At 42.5% G+C, this 23,889-nt stretch overlaps 1 protein-coding gene across 8 annotated transcripts in view; it reads right to left on the minus strand.

Annotated features, from left to right (window-relative positions):
* Positions 1-23,889, minus strand: part of SCMH1 (Scm polycomb group protein homolog 1) — a 119,582-nt gene that overhangs the window by 73,209 nt on the left and 22,484 nt on the right. For all 8 annotated transcript variants that reach the window (XM_033954853.1, XM_033954854.1, XM_033954856.1 and 5 more), the window contains exons 5-7: positions 17,504-17,738; positions 13,968-14,056; positions 12,083-12,326 (exon numbers count right to left, since the gene is read on the minus strand). In XM_033954853.1, the coding sequence (XP_033810744.1) occupies positions 12,083-12,326; positions 13,968-14,056; positions 17,504-17,738 (568 nt within the window). The remainder of the gene's footprint in view (positions 1-12,082; positions 12,327-13,967; positions 14,057-17,503; positions 17,739-23,889) is intronic.

Genomic DNA, 23,889 nt, shown 5'->3' on the forward strand with positions numbered 1-23,889 from the left:
TGATTATAATGCTGTTATCAACTGTAACCTTTCAATACAAGTGTCACAAAAGCTTACAATACCAAGCAGTACCACTCACATACAGGGTAGAAATAAAAGAGCATGGGCAAACAGGCATTAGAGGCATTAGAGGCAACTAGAGCTGGCGTTAGGATGCACACATTTTCAGCAGGGAACAGCACGGGCGCTGAAGATCAGAACACATAATATGCAAACGTTAGACAGATGTAAACAAGGTGCTTAGTATTTCCCCTCCTCCCCGATGCTCAGAAACAACACAAATCAAACTGTACCCTTACCACTAGAAACCTTACCACTAGCTCAAAACGCGCATCAGAGTTGCCTAAAGTGAAGGGAGGAGATAAGGAAACATAAAAAAATAATAAACCTATCCACTGACTGCTCTGAAAAAAAAAAAAAAAATTCCAGTCTCTCACCGAGAGGGAGGTTCGTAGCTCTTGCCTCCTCCCTGCTGAGCATGGGCAGACACTGACTTTCTTGCTGGGGTGCTGCGTCCCTGTGATCATCAAATGTTGTACAGGTGGCAGCAGATGGGCAGCTGTTTCTTCCACAGCGTCCATGTTGTCTTTCGATAATGAGTTTCGTGGGCAGCGGAGACTCGCTAGCACTAGAGAATGACATGGGAACTCATTTTCCCGTCCCGGCGAGTTCTTTTCCTGTCCCCGCCCTATTCCTGCAAGCTCTGTCCTCCTCTGCACAAGTCTCAATCATAAGTGTTCAAGGCTTGTGCAGTTAAGGCAGAGCTTACAGGAATAGGATAAGGATAGCAACATAACTTGTGGTGACGGGGAAATTGAGTTCCTGCAGGGATGAGGGAAAAATTTGTCCCCATGTCATTCTCTAGCTAGCACTCTGCCTCCCCTCTTCTCCACAACATCTTGCAGGTTCCAATTGGCGAAGAAAACCCTGCACAAATCTCCCTTCCTCTTCCCAGCTCTGGCTCCCCAGTGTGACTAGGAATGTGCACACGAGCTGAACATTTGGAAGTTATTTTTCAGCGCTGCTCCTGTGGTATTCTCCTGTGCTGTACAAAATGGCGCAGGAGTTCTGAACACTGGCCTATAAGTGCTTAGGGCCAAAGTGTTTAGGGGGGACCCTCACAGATGTGATATTTAAGTGACTCCCAAAGCAGCCCTGGAAGTCAGCAGCTGACAGAAAGAAGAAGAAGGGAGACCTGAATCAACAGGACCACCAATGCCACCTGCAGAGGGGAGATAATTAAATGCTGGACCAATAAGGAGAAGAGAAGCGCGAGAGGTTCAAGTACTGGACTGGGTCGGGAAGTGGAGAGATAGGTGGAGATTGCTGAATTGAAAGGGCAGAGGATCAAGAGGTGATGCGGGACTGGAAGGGCAGAGGAGAGAGAAAAGAGGTAGGAAGGATGGGCCACTGGAGATGGGTGTTAGAAGAAAGTAAACATATGACAGGAGGGAGAGTAGAGTTCCTATGAAGAATGAAGAATATGTGAGAATAAACTGCTGGAGAAAGAAGTTGAAAAGTGGAAGAAAACTCATGAGAAGAAATGGGAAGAGAAACAGGAAGGATATGGAAGGGGTAGGCACAAACAGAGAAGGAAAAAGTATTCAAGAAAAGAGAAAAATAAACTAGAGAAAGCTGAAACTGAAAAAGAAAAGGAAGACGACACTAGAGAGAAAAACACAAGGAATAGATGAGACCAGAACGAGAAGGAAGAGGCGCTGAAAATAAAATTGAGCCAGAGATACCAAAGGTTTGATATTTTTATTGTCTGATAGATAAGTCATCAGCATATAATGTCTTGAGACCCAGTTCAAATATGCAGATTTTGTCAGCTGACTTGAAAATTAGTTGAAGAATCACATAAGATTAGGTACTGGGCCCTAAATAACAAAGCAACTTAAGAGTACTTTTAAAAAGATATGAAATGAATAAAATATTAATGTTTTAGCAGATTATAACTGTTATGGTGCAAAATTGCTAGGGAAGGGCCCAGGATTTGCAAAACAAAAAATGTGGTAACCTTAATCAAGTGACAAGATTGAGAGCACAACCCATTAAGGAACTCGAAGAACAAATGCCATATGGCAATATTCTAGATGACCAGAGGGTAGTTTTTTGGTGAGGATGCAAAACTACTTCAGAGCATGGGACATTTGGCCCACGTCTGAGTAGGCACCAGTGGGACAGTGTTAAAAGATATCAAAGTCTGACTTCAATGCTATGCACTCACTCACTCATTAAGTGGAGATTCATCAAGGCCTTGTAACAGTTACTTGAATGTATGTGCCTGAGTGCTTCAGAACCTATCCTTGAACTGAAGTGACCGAGAATCACTTTCATAAAGTCTGGCCACCAATGTGAATTTGATCCACTCCCTATACACTCCTTGTGGTCTTAATCACCTCAGTCAGGCAGGCTCATAGCTTCTTCTCCTCAGACTGAACAGCTCCTAGAAACATCTTTGCAGACAAGCAGGGACTTTATCTGGGAGCACTCTAGGCAAAGTCATTTTTCAAAAGATATACTGAGAGCAGATTTTAACACATAACCCCCAAAGTATGCACCAGGGTGTAATCATGTACCAAGTTGAAGTAGCAATAATGAAAAAAATGCTTCAAAACTTAGCTAGTGGTCATATAAATTATAAAATAATAAAATCCTAACTGAAAAGTACTCAGCACAGAGAACCAACAAAGATAAAATGCCATGAGCCTGGCCAAAATTGTAAAGCTATTATCTTCTGCAGGGGAAAGAATTGCTTTCTTAGGCTTATTAGAATAGTGTTGCTTTATAAATTCTGGTTTATGTGCTGTCTTCCTTACCCGGAGACCCAAACTCTGTGCAGCATTACAACTAGACACAACTTGCCAGTTTTTGTTATTTCCCACACATTGTTTTATGCACATCAAATGCTACAGTACCCTCCTGTGGCTGAGAGAACAAGATACAGATCTCTCTAGAACAGGGGTTAAGGGGACCTGCAAAGGAAGTGGAAGTAGTGGGACCGTTGGGAAACAGCGATCATAATATGATCAAGTTCAAGATGGAAGTAGGAATACTGAAAGGAAAGAGAACCATAGCGACAACTTTTAACTTCAGGAAGGGAAACTACGAAGCAATGAGGGGAATGGTAAAGAAGAAACTTAGGAACACTTCCCAAAAATGGCAGACGGTAGAACATGCCTGGTCCCTTTTCAAGGACACGGTGAGCGAGGCGCAAAATCTATATATCCCCAGATTCAGAAAAGGGTGCAACAAGAGTCGAATAAAAGACCCGGCGTGGATAACTAAAATAGTGAAGGAAGCGATAAGCAATAAGAAAAATTCATTCAGAAAATGGAAAAGGGACAAAACTGAGGTAAACTGGAGAGAGCACAGGAAGTATTAAAAAGAATGTCACCGTGTGGTTCGAAAAGCCAAAAGAGAGTATGAAGAAAGACTAGCCAGGGAGGCACGAAATTTCAAACCGTTCTTTAGATATGTTAAAGGGAAACAGCCGGCTAGGGAGGAGGTGGGACCGCTGGATGACGGAGACAGGAAGGGAGCGGTGAAGGAAGAGAAAGAGGTCGCAGAAAGACTTAACATGTTCTTTTCGTCTGTATTTACAAGTGAAGACACAACCAACATACCTGAACCTGAACAAATCTTCAATGGCAATCAAGCACAAAAGTTAACATCCATAGAAGTGAGCCTTGATGATGTGCGCAGACAGATAGAAAAACTAAAAACTGACAAATCCCCGGGTCCGGATGGAATCCATCCAAGGGTGCTGAAGGAACTAAAGGAGGAAATAGCGGAACTACTACAGCAAATTTGCAACCTATCTCTGAAAACAGGTGTGATTCCGGAGGATTGAAAGATAGCCAACGTTACGCCCATCTTTAAAAAGGGATCAAGAGGAGACCCGGGAAACTACAGACCGGTGAGTCTGACCTCTGTTCCGGGGAAAATGGCGGAAGCACTAATAAAAGAAAAAATTGATGAACATTTTGAAAAACACGAACTTCTGATAACCAGCCAACATGGTTTCTGCAGGGGGAGATCGTGTCTTACCAACTTATTGCACTTCTTCGAGGGAATTAACAAACAGATGGACAAAGGAGACCCCATAGACATCATATACCTAGATTTCCAGAAAGTCTTTGACAAGGTGCCTCATGAACGTCTACTCCGGAAACTGAAGAACCATGGGGTGGACGGAGACGTGCATAGATGGATCAGAAACTGGTTAGCGGGTAGGAAACAGAGGGTAGGGGTGAAGGGACACTACTCAGACTGGAGGAAGGTCACGAGTGGTATTCCGCAGGGCTCAGGGCTCGGGCCGCTGCTATTTAATATATTCATAAATGATCTAGAAACAGGAATAAAGAGTGAGATAATAAAATTTGCGGACGACACCAAACTATTTAGTGGAGCTCGGACAAAGGAGGACTGTGAAAAATTGCAAAGGGACTTGGACAAATTGGGGGAATGGGCAGAGAGATGGCAGATGAAGTTCAATGTTGAGAAGTATAAAGTATTGCGAATAGAATGCTGGGTATAATCAAGAAGGGTATTACAACAAGAACGAAAGAAGTTATCCTGCCACTGTACCGGGCAATGGTGCGTCCGCATCTTAAGTACTGCGTCCAGTATTGGTCACCATACCTTAAGAAGGATATGGTGTTACTCGAGAGAGTTCAGAGGAGAGCGACACAACTGATTAAGGGGATGGAAAGCCTTTCATATGCTGAGAGATTGGAGAAACTGGGTCTCTTTACCCTGGAGAAGAGAAGACTTAGAGGGGATATGATAGAGACTTACAAGATCATGAAGGGCATAGAGAGAGTAGAGAGGGACAGATTCTTCAAACTTTCAGAAAATAAAAAAACAAGAGGGCATTCGGAAAAGTTGAAAGGGGACAGATTCAAAATGAATGCTAGGAAGTTCTTCTTTACCCAACGTGTGGTGGACACCTGGAATGCGCTTCCAGAGGACGTTATAGGGCAGCGAACGGTACTGGGGTTTAAGAAAGGATTGGACAATTTCCTGATGGAAAAGGGGATAGAGGGGTATAGATAAAAGATTACTGCACAGGTCCTGGACCTGATGGGCCGCCGCGTGAGCGGACTGCTGGGCGCGATGGACCTCAGGTCTGACCCAGCGGAGGCATTTCTTATGTTAGGGGTGCCCAATAGGTCAATCGCGATCGACCGGTAGATTGCCAAGACAAAGTGAGTCGATCGCGGAGCCCATCCCGGGCTTCATGATAGACTCACTTTGCCTTGGCGTTCTACCGGTCCAACCAGCATTCCTCTCCCCGATGTCAATTGTGCCGTCGGAGAGGAAGTTCAGGCCAGGCAATCGCTGCCTGGCGGGGCCATCACTTCCTCTCCGACGGCAGAACTGACGTTGGGGAGAGGAATGCTGGTCGGCCTGATGCAGGGAAGCAGGGAGAGCTTGGGGCGGCGGCTTTGGGGCCTGTTACTCGATGGCGGCGGCAGCTTGGGGATCTGTTCGCCGATGGTGGCAGCAGTGGATTGGTGGAGGGCAGGGAGAAAGAAAGAAAGAGAGCAGGCGGGGAGACAGAAGGAAGGAATCAAAATATGTCTGAATTTATATCTGCTGTCTATATTTTGCACTATGGCCTCCCCTTTTACTAAACCACAATAGCGGTTTTTAGCACAGGGAGCCTATGAGTGTCGAGAGCAGCGCTGGGCATTCAGCGCAGCTCCCTGCGCTAAAAACTGCTATTGTGGTTTAGTAAAATGGGAGGGAGGTATATTTGTCTATTTTTGTATGGTTGTTACTGAGGTGACAGTGCATAGAGTCATCTGCCTTGACCTCTTTGAAAAAACCCCGGAATAGGAATGATAATTAACATTTTCTCAGCGTACAGTGAGCTTTGTGGGGTTTTTTTAATTTTATTGTTGGTAGATCATTTTGACTTGGTCATTTTAAAAGTAGCTCGCAAGCCCAAAAAGTGTGGGCACCCCTGCTCTAGAACTACTTTAACCTCCCACATACCTTTCACAAAACTGTACCACAGAGTTTCGCTCCAGCCGCAGTGGTAACAGCTCTGACACTCAAAGGAATTCCATTAGCATCGGAGTTACCACTGTCGTGGCTGGAACTAAAAAAATGCACAATGGTTTGGAAAAAAAAAAAGGGGGGGGGAGGGGGTAAATGTTGACCTTGGTTCATAGACAAAATCGTGCGAGACAACGGCGCGCCGACAACTGAGCGCAAGGTTGACGGCGCCCCGAATAAAGCACTATTTTAAAGGGTTCCGACGGGGGGTGTTGGTGGGGAACCCCCCTATTTTACTTAACAGACATCACGCTGGCGTTGTGGGGGGGTTTGGGAGGTTGTAACCCCCCTCATTATACTTGAAACCGAACTTTTTGCCTGTTTTTTAGGGAGTTACAACCCCCCAAACCCCCCCCAACGCCAGCGCAATGTCTGTTAAGTAAAATAGGGGGGGTTCCCCACCAACACCCGCCGTCGGAGCCCTTTAAAATAGTGCTTTTCTTCGGTGCGCCGTCAACCTTGCGCTTAGTTGTCGGTGCGCCGTTGTCTCGCGCGATTTAGTCCCGTCACCATTTACCTTAGTTTGGTTATTAAGCAGGCTGCAGCATCAGTATGTAGTAAAGCTGTCAGATTCAGGAAAAAAAATTTCAAATCGATTTTGTTAACTGAGTCGATTTATCAATTTGATACAATTCACTTTCTATGACATGAATTACATCTTTCAGTTTTTATTTAGAAATATTAGTTTGGCAGCTTTAGCTGGTTTCAGACAACTCCACCGAGTAGCGATTATTTGACGTGAAGCAGAGAATATTTTTTTCCCACCCCCCTTTGCTGTCTCCAACCCCACGCCAGCGCTATTAAGTGTAAACAAAACAAGCACAAAAAGACTTTTCCTCTCTCTGTTAGACAGTGAGAACAAGCAAGAACCTAACACCAACTCTGGCAGGATACACATTTCAAATCAGACATAATGCAGTCACAAAACAGAAAAAAAAATTTCAACCTTTTTTTGTCTGGTCATTTTATTATTCAAATCATGTTAGTCCCAGGCTCTGGTCTCTGTTTGTCTTCCATTAACTCGCTCACCAGGGTCTCCTGCCCATTTGACTTTTTCTTCTTTCTCTATGCTCACCATCCATTTTTGTACTTTTCCTTCTCTCACTTCCTCCCTGCAGGTCCAGCACCCCCAAAGGGTCAGCACCCTCTCTCCCTTCCAGCTCCCAGTCCAGTGTCTCTCTCCCTTCCCTCCAGCCTCCCTCCACCCCATGCGACCAGAACCCTCTCTCTTCCCCTGCCCCCCATACCATATGGCTATCCTGTCTCTCTTCCCTGTAATCCCCCATGTGGCCCTCTCTCTACCCTTCCCACCAGTTCCAGCCTCGACCTGTCAACCCCCTCCCCCCAGTGGGTCCAGCATCCTCTCTCCCTTCCCTCCAACTTAGATGACATCCCACCACCCCAGTCCATCAGCAACAGCAGTAAGCAGCAACCCCTCCCCTTGGGCATGGGTCCCACAGTGGGAGCAGCAGCAGTGTCACACACCACCCCTCCCCCGGGTCATATGGCAGCAGCAGAGAAAGCAGCATAGCACCCCACCCCGATATTCTATTTGTATCTTCCCAGTTCTCAACACCGATCCTCACAGGCCTGCTCTTAGGCTTTCCTTCTGCTGTTCTCCCTGGACAGTTGATCTATTTAGCCACATATATGGTGACATCACCCCAACAGTTTTCAAGCACAGAATGCTCTAGAAAAGCCTTCTGCGCCTGTGCCAGTCTTTTCATCTACTGTAACTCCTGTAAATAGATACAGCACCCCTACCCACTAAATTTTATTTTAGTCTCCATGACACAGTTCACCCCCTGTGAAGACCAGTATTCTCATCAGCTTTTCCATTCAAATATCAGTTTCAATAGGTTTTTCTTCATTTATTCATCATTCCATAACATCTTCAATTTGATTTTGCTTTGGAGATTTTTTTAAATGTCCAAAAAAGCAAAATCAGGATTAAATGTTGCAACAAATGTATGCAAAAAGTGTCTCTCACAAATACACACACAGTGCGCATCTGTTGTCTAGGGCTGAACCACATAGTCAACTGTGGCAAAATGAATAAGAAACCTTTAAAAATAAGAGAACTTAAACTTCAGGACTACTGTTGAAAGCAAGAGATGCAACCATCAACTTTATCTAAACTTACTCTCTCTTCTTCAAATGAAGCTTCAAAGGAGAAATGTGGGCAAGAGCTTAAATCTAACCCTCCCTGACACTTTCAAGCTGAACAAGCTAGGGAACAGGAGCGGAACATCACAAAACACATCAATGTGGACCCGGGGGGGGGGGGCAAGAAAATGCAGTCTGCACCCTGATACCCTGAGGGCTGTTACACAGGGTGCAAATAGCCTGTGCTTAAACCTCTGACAAGGTCAAAAAGAAAGCACGCTCTGAGGGTCAGACCCCGAGCTCCGAAGGCAGCACACAGCAGACTGGCTCCACAAGTCCACCCGAAGCTTGGCCTATGGAGCCGCAGTCCAGTTCTAGGCAGAGAAGTCCTCCTATGGGGTCTCAAGGCACCAAAGCCACTGAAGAAAATAACGAACTTTAACAAAAAATAAAAATGTAGCAGAGCAGATCAGAAAGACTTCTGCATGGTTCACTTGCAGAAATGAAAACCAACAGGGGGCTGTGTTCCTCAGCTAAGTGGAAGGAGCAGTGCAGAGAAAAGTCTTTGGATTTCTGCAAGACCCGGTTCGCAGTTAGAGGTAAAACACCTTTAGTATGGATTCCAGAAGGGATGTAACAGAATGTCAATTTATCTTCCCAGAAGGAACAACCAGTTGGCAGACCATCTCAGCAGGCAGTTGAAGCCGCACACATGGTCTTTAAACACCATGATTATTCAAGATCTATTTTAGAAGTGGGGAACTCTTTATATAGATCTCTTTGCAACCTCTCTGTATCTCTCCATGGTGTAAACTCATCTTGAGTATTGTTATGGTCGCTACATTTCAAAAAAGGTATAGCGAAATTAGAAAAGGTTCAAAGAACAACCAAGATGATAAAGGGGATGGAACTCCTCTTGTATGAGAAAAGAAAAAAGAGGTCTACAAAATCCTAAGTGGTATAATACGTTTACAATTGAACCAATTTTTTTATTCAATTAAAAATTACAAGTCTAGGAGACACTCGAAGTTACAGGAAAGTACTTTTAAAACCAATAGGAGGAAATATTTTTTTCAGAGAATAGTTAAGTTCTGGAACACGTTGCAAAAAGATGTGGCAACAGTGGGTTTAAAAAAAGTTTTGAACAAGTTCCTGGAGGAAGTCCATAGTCTGCTGTTGAGACAGATATGGGGGATGTTATGGAATGTTGCTACTAATAGGGTTTCTGCCTGGTACTTGTGACCTAGATTGGCCATTGTGGAAACAGGAACCCAGTATGGCTATTCTTATGTTCTTATGCTGAGAAAAGGAGAACAAGAAATTATGGTCTATTAAAAAAAATTAACATTTTATTAATAGAAAAATTGTATACAAAACCAAACAATACAGCAAGATCAGCCATCATTATATGAGCACCATAATGAGAAAGAACCCCCCCCCCCACATAGTAACCTAACTCTCTAGGGTTGACAACACTCAAATTCCATCAGACAATAAACTATATAGTCTGAAAAAGAAAATGAAAACGTTTGGATTCAAGTATCTCAGTCTTACATATATATTTGGGTCCCATGTTTTATAAAAGAAAGGCAGTTGATTGTTGCGCATGGCTGTAAGTTTCAACATCAAAAAAATAAAATTCAACTTTTGAAGCACTTCCTCTATTGTCGGTATCTATTTCTTTCTCCAATATTTAGCAATCAAAGGTTTATCCACAGTAAAAAAAACAAATAGCATGCTAGTTTATGATCAAAACAAGTGACAGATGGGTTTTTCATATAAAGTAAACAATAGTGTGGTTCTAAGGGAATAAATAATCCTGTCACTTGTCTGAAGACATCCAATAATAGATTTCAAAAGCTTCTCACCACTTTACAGGGCCACCAAATGTGATAAAAATTACCTATTTCATCACACTCTCCAGCATAACGCATATCCGAAACAAATGTTCCAGAGTGTAATACCACCTATATAAGACTTTATGCCATTTTCATTCATGTTGCTAGACATAGATACTTTTAGTAGATTTTTAAAGGCAAATAACCCCCACATCAGCCTTTATGTCATTCATCTAGCAGCGTAGCTCCTCTATAGGTTCCATACCCAGGGAAGGGCTTCAGGAATTCTCACTGAGCTCATTCTCTTGTTGTGTGCGGCCCCGGGCATGGATGGCGTTGCCGCTATTGTGGACTCCAAGGCCTTAAACACTCTCAATGGTTGATGAGATTATTCTTACAAGATATCGTGGTACACCATCACTTTACTCATTCGATCATTGACTAAGCTGCTCAAATCTGCTAAGCCAAATCAAAGCTTCTTGCTCAAGCAGCCATATCAGGTACCAACATCACTTCCTCTCCTCTATGTTCTTTTAATTTCATTTGAAGACCAAGAGTATCAGATAAAATGAATCAATTTGCAATTCTCTCAATGGTAACAAAATAGGAAAAACTTCAAGAACCTGGATGACAAGACATGGTCAGAAATAAGAACAGCAAAATGCAGTGAGGACAAATAAGGTCATAAAGAGAATAAAAACCAGACAAATTCAAAATGGAAAATGAATGGCTGTGCCATAGTGCTGCAAAAAAGGATAGCGAAGTTATTTAAAGTAGAACGTTTTCCAATAAAAGCAAATTACCAGTCCACACAAGAGGACAACATAAAGTCACATGATTTCTGTTACAAGAGTGCACACTTATTAATGAAGCATGTCACATGCTTTAACATGACAGGAAAAACAAATGATGCAAAACCAAGCACCAGAACTCAAACACTACCAATGCCAAGGACACATACTGACACTTAAAAAGTACCCAAGTTACTGGCATGTGAAAAGAAAGAAGGGAAAAAAACAAAATTTTAAAATAGTGATGAACCTGAAGATATTAAATGAAGCTGGAACAAAGGACCCCTTTTATCATGCCACATTACAATTTTTTTAATCACCAGTCGCTGCTATAAAAGCTCCAATGCTCACAGAATTCCTATGAGCGTCAGAGCTTTTCCTGCAGCGGCCAGCGATAAAAAAATCCTAACATGGCTTGATAAAAGGGGGCCAAAACACTGAAAAAATCAGGGGGGGGGGAAATAAATAAATAAGAAAAAACCATTGAGAATGAATTAAAAAAAAATTTCCTTGTAAAGCTGCAGAAAAAAATAACCATCAGATGACACTCAGTCATTCAACAAGAGCATGAATAAAGCTTTTGAAGTTCCGAACAGATCCATCCTGGGCTTCACTGATAATGTTGCTTACTTGTGGAGATTTGTAACCTGCTTATTATGTAAGCTCTGAAAGACCCTGAATTGAATATAAGTAACGATGTAATACTGCTATAATGCTAGATGACTAACAGGTTCATTATAGGTAAGTTACACACAGTAATTTCTCTACTCTACTTAGCATTAGAAAGCCACTGCCAATATCTTGCTCCAAGGATGCAGAAAAACTGAAGGTATGCAAATCTCTCTCATGCTTACTTATTGTAGATAATCTGAAAACCAGACTGATTAGTGGGTACCCTAGGCAAAGTTTAGTAAATATTGGATGATATGACCTCTTGAGGCCCCTTCCAGTTTTATTACTCTGCAATTCTATAAATTAGAAGATTATGAAATCGAAATATCTGGGATTACCATGACTTGCTCACATTATCCACGTTAAACAGATTTCTTGGAAGTGGTTGAGGCTGTATCAAACTCTAACATATTCCATAACTTAACAACTCAAAGCAAAGAATCTCACATTTCCTCCTAATCTTAGTGCATGTATCCTGTTCAACTGATATGCTACTTCATCTCTTGCTTATTAGACACTGCCTCCATCTCCTTTCTTCTAGGAGGAAGAAATCAAAACCTGGATTAGAACCCATCAGCAATTATCTATTATAAGATATAGCCATACCTTTAGATCCTGGTGGCTGCAGGTTATCACCAGTCATGGAACACCAGCCAACAGGGAAGATGTCCCGGGAATCATAGCGACAATAATAATCGAAAGCACCTCTCCAGCCATCAAAAGTCACTAGGACCTCGCCTCCCCGCACTTCACCAATGGTGGCTGGACAGATGAAATGAGGGTTCTTCCTGTCCACAGCTTCCAATTTCATCCCCATCTTAAAGTAATTCTGTGCTGGAGGTGGTGGCTCCTACAAAACACATTTAAAGGAAGAGACAATATCTGAAGTATGGTCAGCCAAATAAATATTCCACTCCATTTGATCCCACCTGCACTCCCTTTACCAAAGATTTTCATTTCTTAATCTATTCTGCTCCCATCAAGAAATCATTAGACATAAGATCCTGCATTGTTTTCATAATAAAGAAAAAGAAGACCCAATAATCCACAGTGAACACAATCCACCAATAAAAACAAAAAACGTTTTTAATGCTACTTTAGCTTGTCTACGGTGTTCTTTGCTCACACGTTTAAAGATCATAGACTGTTTTCAGTCCAATTCTTTTTATGTGCGTTTGCAAACCTTTGGACCCCTGAGGAAGGCGTGTTCGCCGAACACGGACCGTGTAGGGCCCGTTTGGATTTTTATCATTGTATTTTTATGGTTTTATATGACAGTGTACAATAAATCAATTCCAGAACATCTGTATCCACAGTTTTTTTGTTTTTATCAGTAGATTGTTTTCATAATGAAACCATTATGTACTGTTTTCCTTACTACTCTCAGTTAAGTTTCATAAGGGGAGTCACAAATCCAGGCAACTCCCTACCCATTCTATTCCCAGGAGCAGCTCTTAACTTATTGTACCCACACACTTCTCCTTAGCCTTTCAGTACTACATATACTGCCCCTCGCAATTTTAATACTATTCAAGATCCAATAGATGCTGGCATTGTGGTTTAGAAGTTGGGACATTAGATCATTTGATATTTTTTTGTCCCTGTATAAATGCCTTTTGGAAGTTAATTTGGCCCCAAATTAATTCATTGTTAGAAAATCATGTTGTCTTTTCATATGATACTATATTATTTGGTACTTCAATGAGATTTAAAAGCCAAATTTCAGCAAATAATAATAAACTTTTATTAATATTAACAGGGGTTGCCATTCAGCAGATTACAGGGAATTGGAAAGATTATACTAAACTGAATTATACTTTTTGGTGGAATTCAGTGTGTCATATTTATAAAATGGAAAGGGTATTTGCTCTATAACAAGGCAATTATAATAAGTTTAAAAAGATTTGGGGGCCATTGACGATTTATTCTGGTGATCAGACATCTTAAACACCTAAATATTGGACAAGATAAGGGGGGGTGGGATTATGAAGGATAATAATTGATAATTGTTATTTATTAGTATATGGGTGGGAGGGATGGGCTTCTTATATAATTATTTATTTGGAATATTACAAATAAGAATGTCAAGTGATTAGTTAAGATATTTATGAATGATTGTTGTACACTTGTTGTAATTTTTGAAAATGAATAAAGATTAAAAAAAAAAAATACTATTCCCACAGGCTGTCACTCAGCTCTCACTTTACCCACGCATATACAGTATATCTCTATACTGCTCTTCACCACCTCAAGTCATTTAATGCAGATAGAAGGATTCCTTGTTGGATCTTAACACCGCATCATTACTCAAAAATGGCAGAACCTTCCAATTATACCACCCAGATTTTATATATTTTTATTGTGCATCAGTGTTAAACTACAAATTAAAAATTATATGAAACTTCTGCAAACAGGAAAATGTGCAGGATTCAGTGTGCAATGCTGTCAACATTCTTGGGCAGTATGTGGTGTGAAGGTTGAAGAGCATTACCTTGTGAAATATTCTGGCAGGTGCCATCTCTGCACCATTGAGTGTTTTCAAAAGGAACATGGGCCAAGAAGAGGCATTCAGTCGGAAACCTGCAAAAACATGACATGATTTATAGCTTGAACTCCAAATATAGATCAGTTTATTAGTTTGCATATAGCACTCCACAATCCTCCCTTCCCAGGGACACCATCATTTGGATATAGATAATAGCAGGATCAGATTAAAGGGAAATAAAATAAACAGGATTTTCTCTTCAATCACTGTCTTCAAATGCACCTGTCTCCAAGGCTATGCTCTCAAATTTTATCCTAGGGATATAGTGCTTGTAGGGGGAAATTCTATAAACGGTACCTTAACTTAGGTGCCAGTAGGCGCCCTATCGGTGCCTAAGAGGGAAATGCTGTTTGAAATACTACTTAAATAAAATTTCAAGGCGCCTACACAAACAGTGCCTCCTGGCATCTAATTCCACAGTAGATGTGGCTAATGCTGGAAGTGGCGTTAGGCAATTCACGTCAAAGGTAGGTGTCAGAAATGTAGGCCTTGAAAACCCCGACCTACATTTCCAGTACCTCCTTGTCAGAGGTGCGATTCTCTTAACGGCACCATTGCATGATTGACACATGACTGGAAGCCATTTATAAAAGTTAGCCGCCACCAACAGCGCTGTTTAGAGAATCTGGGCCTTAATGCTTACATTGCACCAAAGAAGGCTTCCATCTAGGAGCTGAAAATTTTATATAGGCAACATATCAAGGAATGCTTTTCCCCCATTTCTCAATCTCATGGAGCATGTAGAATAGATCACTACTTTTTTCCTGGTATTTTCCCAATGGTTTGGATCCATTTTCATCTTTTCCCAAAATTATTCTTACATCTATTACATTACTTTACATTAGTGATTTCTAGTCCGCCATTACCTTGCGGTTTCTTTTTTTTTTCAAATTCTTTATTCATTTTTTCATCTTATAACAAGTACACAATATTATATCATTTAAAACTTTTACACATCACTTGAACTTCTTTCTATTGTCCTCGTAAGTACATAAAATTTATTCCCTCCCCACCCACCCTTCCCTCAAATATTTCAATCAAAAATATCATAAATATTGTATTCTTAATTATTGATGAAACCTATAAAATAGAACATTATACCATCCCCCTCCACCTATATAAAATTACTGTCAGTGGAAAATGATGGTTTAATCATTACAATAATTTGCCAATGGCCCCCAGATCTTTTTAAAATTAATATAATTCCTATTCTGCAAAGCAATTACTCTTTCCATTTTGTAAATGTGGCACAACGAATTCCACCAGAATGTATAACTAAGATTGTTGTTTTTTTTCCAGTTACTGGTGATATGTTGCATGGCGACTCCTGTCATTATCAATAGAAGTTTGTTATTACTTGATGAAATTTGACTTTTTGTTCTCATTGACATACCGAACAGAATAGTATCATATGATAGTGCTACATGGTTTTCTAATAAACAATTTATTTGAGACCAAATTGATTTCCAAAAAGCCATGATATAGGGACAATAAAATATTAAATGATCTAAGGTCCCTGCTTCCAGATTGCAATGCCAGCATCTATTAGACTTGGAGCTATCCAACTTTTGTAATCGAACTGGGGTCCAAAATGCTCTATGTAACAAAAAGAACCAAGTTTGTCTCATAGATGCGAACACCGTACATCTCATTCTCCAAGACCAAATTCGTGGCCATTGAGATGCAGAAATTTAATGCTTAATCTCAATGCTCCAAATGTCTCTAAGACCATTCTTTGGTTTTTTATTCATAAATCCAGATATCAATTTATACCACCGAGCGGCTTGGTGTCCCAAGAAATCTGCCTGAAAGCATAAGAACTCCAGACTATACTGATTATTGAGATTTTCCCATTCAGGGAACCCTATCTTGCGGTTTCAAAGCATTGCTGGATATGGGCATACTGTAAAGTCACAGTGACTAAGAAATCTGCAGGGCTCCCAACCACTTCCAATATTTTATTATCCAGCGTCCAGCAAGCAATACCAAAGGAGAAATTTCTAGGACTATAGTTAAGAATAATGCCTGTTACAAATAACAAATTTTTCACTGTGTGCACTTCAAAAATATATAAATGAGATGCAAAAGTTTAGTTTATTGCTGTCTCAGCTATTATATCAGCACAGCTATTGCACATGCAGATGTAGTCAACACTTTTAAAGCTACCCTGCTATGCTATATGCATTGTTTACAGAAATGTCCAGCTTTATTCGTCTTTTGTTTGCTCCTCTCAATAAAAATAATTTACAAAAAAAAAAAGCTGCTGTGCTTTTGCCGACATCTGAAATTCACAGATTTGAACAGGTCACAAGATGTTGCTAAGTCAAACCCATTATTTATTTTTTTTTTAAGTACCTTATATTAATTCTCTTCACATCCATCCTCACAAACTCCATTCTTCATGCAAGACACAATTAACTGTGTGCTTCTCATTCATCAACACCAACTATGCACACTTGATAAATCAAATGTTTGGAGCAGACTTCCTAGACTGTGGCATCATGCACCTTCTCTAGCCATATTCAAATCTCAACTTAATACCATCCTGCCAAAGCGGCTTTCAATTATTTAAACTCTGGTTCTCTACAATTCTATGCAGCCATGCTGATTTTACTCATTCCCATTTTTCTATGATAAACATATTTCTTGAAGGGTCATATGCATGGCTTGACTAGACTGGTAGCACTTCACAGCATCTTAAGTATAACTGTAAAGTACTGAATACATCTAGTAAAGTTAGAGAAATGACAAGTAGCTCAGGGAAGTATAACATTGCTTAGCAGAGCTCAAATGCCCTACAGTGGAAAAACAGGTGTGCCACTGTTGAGCTGCATAAGGAAGTAGTGGCCTTGCACCATAGGTCACCTGCTGTCTGCAACACACCAGAAATATACTTGCAAGTAAAACAACCCGAAGAACCTAACTAAACAATCATGAATTACATTATTCTTAATCTTTACTGCTGCTTATATTTCTGTTAACAGTATTGCCTATCCCCCTGCTCCATACCCAAAACCACATATACTTGTTTCAGGACTGAAAACATCTAATGGTCTCTTATTATGAATTTTCAAACCCAAATGTTACAATTCTTCCAAGGTATGAGGGCCAGTTTTCTAATACATTATTCTACTAAGTATAAATCAAAATATTTGTGGAGGATTCTTTTATAACAATACAGGTATTCCACATAGAGAAAAAGTATTAAAAAATGCTTAGATGCTTGAATGTAATTTTGATACAGGAGAATTTATTAATTGTAATCACTATGGGGCTCTAATCCAAAGACAGACCAAGTCAGCAGCCCTCAGAAATACCCCGCTACTACTGATGAGTAACAGTGTAGATGGTGTTGCAGCCACTAGCATTAATATTTTTCCCAGCACAGCAGCTTCTTCTTCTTAACCCAAGGCAGGGGATTGTCATGTTCTCTCCAGAACATTTAGGGCAACCATGATCAGGGGAATTCCTAGCTTCCTTACCCAAGGGAGGTTGCAGCATCCCCCCACTTTTTTCACAGTTTCCAATAGGCTGAATTTCAGTAGAATCCACCAGTCGCCAGAAGTCATTCTTGTTGTCACTGCCATCCAGTCGCAGTCGGAGACGTGCGCCAGTCAGTCCCACCACAGTGGCAATGCACGTTGATGTTGTATTCCGGGGGTCCTGTGCTTCTACTTTCATGCTGATCTTAAATTCGTTGCTGGGAGGCAAATAAGACTAAAAGAAACAAACATTTAATGAGAGCAAAGAAGGTATTGCAGGGGTGGACCACAACCCAGCGGAGTTTTCAAGATTCCCACAATGAACATGCATGAGATTGATCTGCATATACTGCTTCCACTGTATGAAAATAGATTTCATGCATATTCATTGTGAAAATCATCAAAATCCGACTGGGTTGGCCCTCGAAGACCATGGCTACCCACCCCTGAGGTAATGCAACTGCAATAAACAGAGAACTACTATGGTGGCAATAAAGATTAAAGAAGCTAAAAGGCATCTCTATTATGGTTTAACACAGTGGTTAATCAAATAATGCAAAAAATGGAGAAGAGATTAACCACTAAGATCCACAAAAGGTTAATTGATAGAGCAAAAACCATCAAGATTTTGATGATATTAATCAAAATGGGAGTGGCAAGTCTGAGATCTTTTCCTTCATTTTGATTAATATCATCAAAATCTTGATGGTTTTTGCTCTATCGAACCTTTTGTGGATCTTAACACAGTGGTTCCCATACCTATCCTGGGGGGAACCTCCGCCAGTCAGGTTTTCAGGATATCCGTGCAAATCTAACTCATGAATATGCACTGCACGGATATCCTGAAAGCCTGACTGGCTGGGGTTCTCCCATGACAGGCTTGGGAACCACTTGTTTAAGAGATGTCAATCACAGGCTAGTATAGAAGAGAGGGAATAAGTAAGCACTTCTGCCTATCCCACCAAAAAGATGACAAGTCTCATAAGAATAGCCATACTGGGTCAAACCAATGGTCCATCTATCCTAGTTTCCTTTTTCCAATCCAGGTTACAAGTATCTGGCAGAAACCCAAATAATTGCAAAATTTCATGTTACCGATTCAGGGCAAGCAGCGGCTTTCCCCATGTCTATCTCAATAGCAGACTATGGACTTTTCCCTCTAGCAACTTGTCCAAACCTTTCTTAACCTCAGCTATGCAACTGCTGTTATCACATTCTCTGCAATGAGTTCCAGAGCTTAACTATTCTTTGAATGAAAAAATATTTCCTCCTATTTTAAAAAGTATTTCCATGTAATTTATTCGAGTGTCCCCTGGTTTTTGTACTTTTTGAAAGGGTGAAAACTCAATTTACTCTTACCTGTTTTACACCACTCAAGATTTTGTAGACTTTTAATCTATCCCCCCCTCAGCCATCTCTTTGCCAAGCTAAAGAGCTCCAATCTCTTTACTCTTTTCTCATACAAGACGAGTTCCATCCTTCTTCTTTTAACCTTTTCTAATTCTACTATATCTTTTTTGAAATATGGTGACCAGAACTGTGTGCAGTACTCAAGGTGAGGTCACACCATGGAGTGATACAGAAGCATTATAATATTCTTGGTCTTATTTACCATCTCTTTCCTAATAATTCCTACCATCCTGTTTGCTTTTTTGCCACAACTGCACACTGAGCAAAAGATTTCAGTGTGGTGTCTACAATGTCTTTTTCTTGGGTGCTGACTCCTAAGGTAGACCCCCCCCCCACTAGGAAAGAATAGAGTTTTCAAAAAAAAAATACAGTCCCCTGATAGCTCCATACATTTCAGCTACTTTTCCTGCAATGACTTTAACCCTTTTGACAAGAATTCTTCTATATGACCTTCAAACCAGGATGTCACAGCTTTCTTGACATCATCATCACTTGAAAACCACTATCCACGGACAGATTTCTTCAAAACTCAGAACAGGAAATAATCTGAGGGAGCCAGGTCAGAACTGTAGGGTGGATGGTTCTGCTGCTAAATTCATATTCTCGGATGGCAGCCTGCGATTGTCGTGAAATGCACACCGGTGCAGTTGTGAAGAAGCAGCATGCCCGCTGTGAGTTTTCCTCATCTTTTCTCTTTGATTGACTCCTGCAAAGTGATTGCTGTGTTGGCATAACTCTCCCCAATTATGGTCATTTTATGTGACATGAACTCCAGAAGCAAAAGTCCTTCATAATCCCAGAAGACAGTTGTCATGACTTTACCTGCAGATTTTTCTGTCTTGAACTTTTCTGGGGTGGGGGATGACTTGTGCATCCACTGCATTGACTCCATTTTGGACTCGGGATCTCTGTGATAGACCTAAGTCTCATCTCCAGTCACCAAACGATGAAAAAAAATTCACTTGGCCTTCATGGAGCATCTCCAAGTTCTCCTGACAGCAATGGATCCTTGTGGCCTTTTGACATGGCTTCAATATACTTAGAACCCATTTTGCACTAACTTTGGACATGCCCAACTTTTCATGAATTATTTTCCAAACCATACCTGCCAAGATGCCCATTTCTTCAGCTATTCAGGAAACCTTAATTAGTCTGTCTGACAAAATTAATTCCTTGACTTTCTTACACATTTCTGTGTATAGTGCTTCTACAGGCTGCAGTGTGAGGGTCATCTTCAATGGACTCTCTACCCCACTTAAACTGCTTGCTCCAAAATTTACTTTGTAGGATGATGGAGCGGATTCGCCATAAACTGCAGTCATGAATTCATGGATTTTCCTTGGCTCTTTCCCTTCTTTTGTGAGAAATTCTATCCCTGAACAGTGTTCCAAATCTAGCAGTTTCTTACTTGATTCGCACGAGGACTCTCGTGACATCCTGCCTCTTGAAATGTTAAGACTCACACTGAGCCACAACTGTGCATGAGTAACCTCGAGACATGTCACAACATACACAGACTTGTTTCAACATGCTTGCTACTTTCTTTCATACTCAGGTAAATAATTGAACGTCCCTCATAGATTTGGATTATTCTTCCTGATGTGCATTGCTTTATATTTGTCCACATTAAATTTCATCTGCCATTTGAATGTCCAGTCTTCCAATTTTCTAAGATCTTCCTGCAATTTTTCACAGTCCTCATGTGTTTTGAAACTTTGAATAGTTGTGTGTCACTTGCAAATTTAATCACTTCACTACTTGTTCAAATTTCCAGATCATTTAAAAATATGTTAAATGGCACCAGTCCCAGTACAGATTCCTGCAGCACTCTATTTATCCTCCTCCATTGAGAAAAATGGCTATTTAACCCTACCCTCTGTTTTCTGTCCAATAACCAATTTCTAAACAGAACAATGGGCTAGATTCACTTACCTCACCGAATCTATCCAATACGTGGCAGGCCGACTGATCCACAACGTGTCCTCATGCAAATGGGGGAGATCGGAGGCATACTCTACACCAGGGGTGCCCACACTTTTTGGGCTTGCGAGCTACTTTTAAAATGACCAAGTCAAAATGATCTACCAACAATAAAATTTTAAAAAACACAAAGCACACTGTACGCAGAGAAAATGTTAATTATCATTTATATTCTGGGTTTTTTTTCAAAGAGATCAAGGCAGATGACTTTATGCAATGTCACTTCAGTAACAACCATACAAAAATTGACAAATATACACCCTCCCATTTTACTAAACCGCAAAGCACAGTTACTTACCGTAACAGGTGTTATCCAGGGACAGCAGGCAGATATTCTCACATGTGGGTGACGTCATCCACGGAGCCCCGACGCGGACAGCTTTTCAAGCAAACTTGATTGAAGATTTCAAGTTTGCTAGTGCTGCACCACGCATGTGTGTGCCTTCCTGATCCACTAGAGGGCGCATACCCACCTCATGGTCCTCAGTTCAGATAGCTAGCAAAGAAGCCAACCTCGGGGAGGCGGGCGGGTTGTGAGAATATCTGCCTGCTGTCCCTGGATAACACCTGTTACGGTAAGTAACTGTGCTTTATCCCAGGACAAGCAGGCAGCATATTCTCACATGTGGGTGACCTCCAAGCTAACCAAAAAGGGACGGAGGGAAGTTGGCAATCCAAGAAAACAGATTATGCAAAACCGACTGGCCAACCGGCCGTCGCTCCTGGACAGAGTATCCAGGTAGAAGTGGAAGGTGAAAGGATGAACCGAAGACCAAGTGGCAGCCTTGCCAAACTCCCCGACAGGCGTCGACCTGAGGAAAGCTACCGAAGCCGCCATCACTCGGGCTCTATGTCCTGTGACTCGACCCACAGTGCGAGACCAGCCTGAGCATATGATAGGGAAAAACAAGCAGCGAACCAGTTGGACAAGGTGCGCTTGAAAACCGAGCGTCCCGACCAATGAGGGCGAAGGACAAAAAGAAAAGAAGAACCGTCCAAGGAGACTGACGAGCGTTGAAGACAAAAAGCCAACGCCCTCTTACAGTCAAGTGTGTGAAGCGCCACCTCGCCAGGAGGCGAGTGGGGCTTCTGAAAAAAGACGGAAAGAATAATGGAAAGATTGAAAGGAAAGGGCGGAAACCACCCTGGACAAGAACTGGGGTGGAGCACGCAGGACCACCGTGTTCCGATGAAATACAGGAAAAAACGGGTCCGCAACCAGAGCTTGCAGCTCACTGACTCTGCGAGCAGACATGAGAGCAACCAGGAATACCACCTGCCAGGTGAAGTAATTCAAAAGAGCTTCATCAATGGAATCAAATGGAGGTATCCCAATTGAGCCAGGAATACACAAAGATCCCAAACCACCGGAGGGGCTTTGAGCGGAGGATTTACAATGAAGAGATCCCTCATAAAGCGGGAAACCGTCGGATGGACGGAGAGCAGCGCTCCATTCAGCAGCCGATGAAGGGCAGCAATGCACAGAGGAGGAGTCGAAAAGATGTAGATCTGAGACCAGACCGAGACCAGTGCAACAGATATTCCAGCACTGAAGGCATTCCATGCGGTGCTCAGCACACAACGCAGCAAATCAGGACCATCTATGGAAAAAGCATTGCCGAGTGGAGATCTTTCGAGAGGCCTCGAGAACACCCCCACCGACTGAGAGAAACAGAAGGAGGGAGGCACGTTGCGAGGAACCAAGCTGCAGATTGGAATGCAACCGAAACCGCAACACTGAGACAGCAGAGAACGGGAACATAGGTAGAAGCTGAGTTCCCCGAAACGCTGGAGGAACCATGGCCGCCAGGGCCACAGAGGCGCCATCAAGATCCTGAAGGCGCAGACCGACAATCCGAGTACAGGGAGGGAACGCATAGAACCCGCCCATTCCATCGAGAAGGAAGCATCCACCACGATGCGAACTCGGTAGAACATCCTCGAGCTAGCTCGAGGCAACCAGAGAGTGAGGGTTCAAGTGAACAGAACTACTTGTTGGGTTCCCCACCGAACATTCATATGCCGCAGAGTCTGAGAATGGAGTAACCATTCATGCGGCCGAAAAGGACGACTCAACGTGTCCGCCAGACAAAGCAGCACGCCCCGGAATACACCGCCCAAAGAAGAAGCAGTGATGTAATTGACAAAAGGCTTCCCCACGAAGAAACAGGGAACCTGTACCCCTGGCTGGGTCACCGAATACCACGCCAGGAGAAGACGGGACGCACCAGGTCACGGTAGTGCAAATGGCCTGGGGTTCCAGCAGATTGATGTGGCTGCGACAGGCCGCACCCGACCAAGGACCCTGAGGCCGAAGGCCGTCGAGATGCACCCCTACGCCAATGCCAAGTAGTCCATCGGCAGACGGGAAAATGAAGAGGTGGCCCCCCAACGAAACAAGCGTGTCAAGGTGGGCGACACCTGAATATGCTGGGAAGCGGGATCCCGATCCTGCCATCACAAAGATGCTCGGGTCCAGCGGGGAACATGAAGACGAAAACCCGGCGAACCACGGGACATCCACCGTGGAAAACCCCTGCTCCCAAAAGGATCAGCAACAGGTCGGCCGAGGCCGAAAACCGCTGAGACACCAGCCGACGCAAGCGCCGACAGGCCACCTGCCGAGGCAGAGGCAGAAAATAACCGAAGGCGGACCGAGGACAGAAGGCCCACCTTCCGGCATAAACAAACAAGGGCCTCCGCTGAGGCCGAGACAAGGATCCAGGCCCGCCCCTACGGACTCCCGAGACTGGGGCGGGCTGAGATAGACCCACTCCCGTACTAGAACTAGTGCAGGGCACGAAAGGCCAGGACCAAACGCAGATGGGAGGAAGGGAATGCCCGACCGACAGAAGTGAGGCTATACTCCCGGTGCGTAGGCACGGAGACCCCGCTCCCGAAGGGAGTGGAGGAATCCCCAGAAGGAGAGCAGCCCGGAGGCAATGCGAGAATAGACGAAAAGACGGCCCGAAGTCCCCGAAGCCGGCGGCTAACCC

This window comes from Geotrypetes seraphini, chromosome 8 (genome assembly GCF_902459505.1).
Source record: "Geotrypetes seraphini chromosome 8, aGeoSer1.1, whole genome shotgun sequence".
NCBI lineage: Eukaryota > Metazoa > Chordata > Amphibia > Gymnophiona > Dermophiidae > Geotrypetes > Geotrypetes seraphini.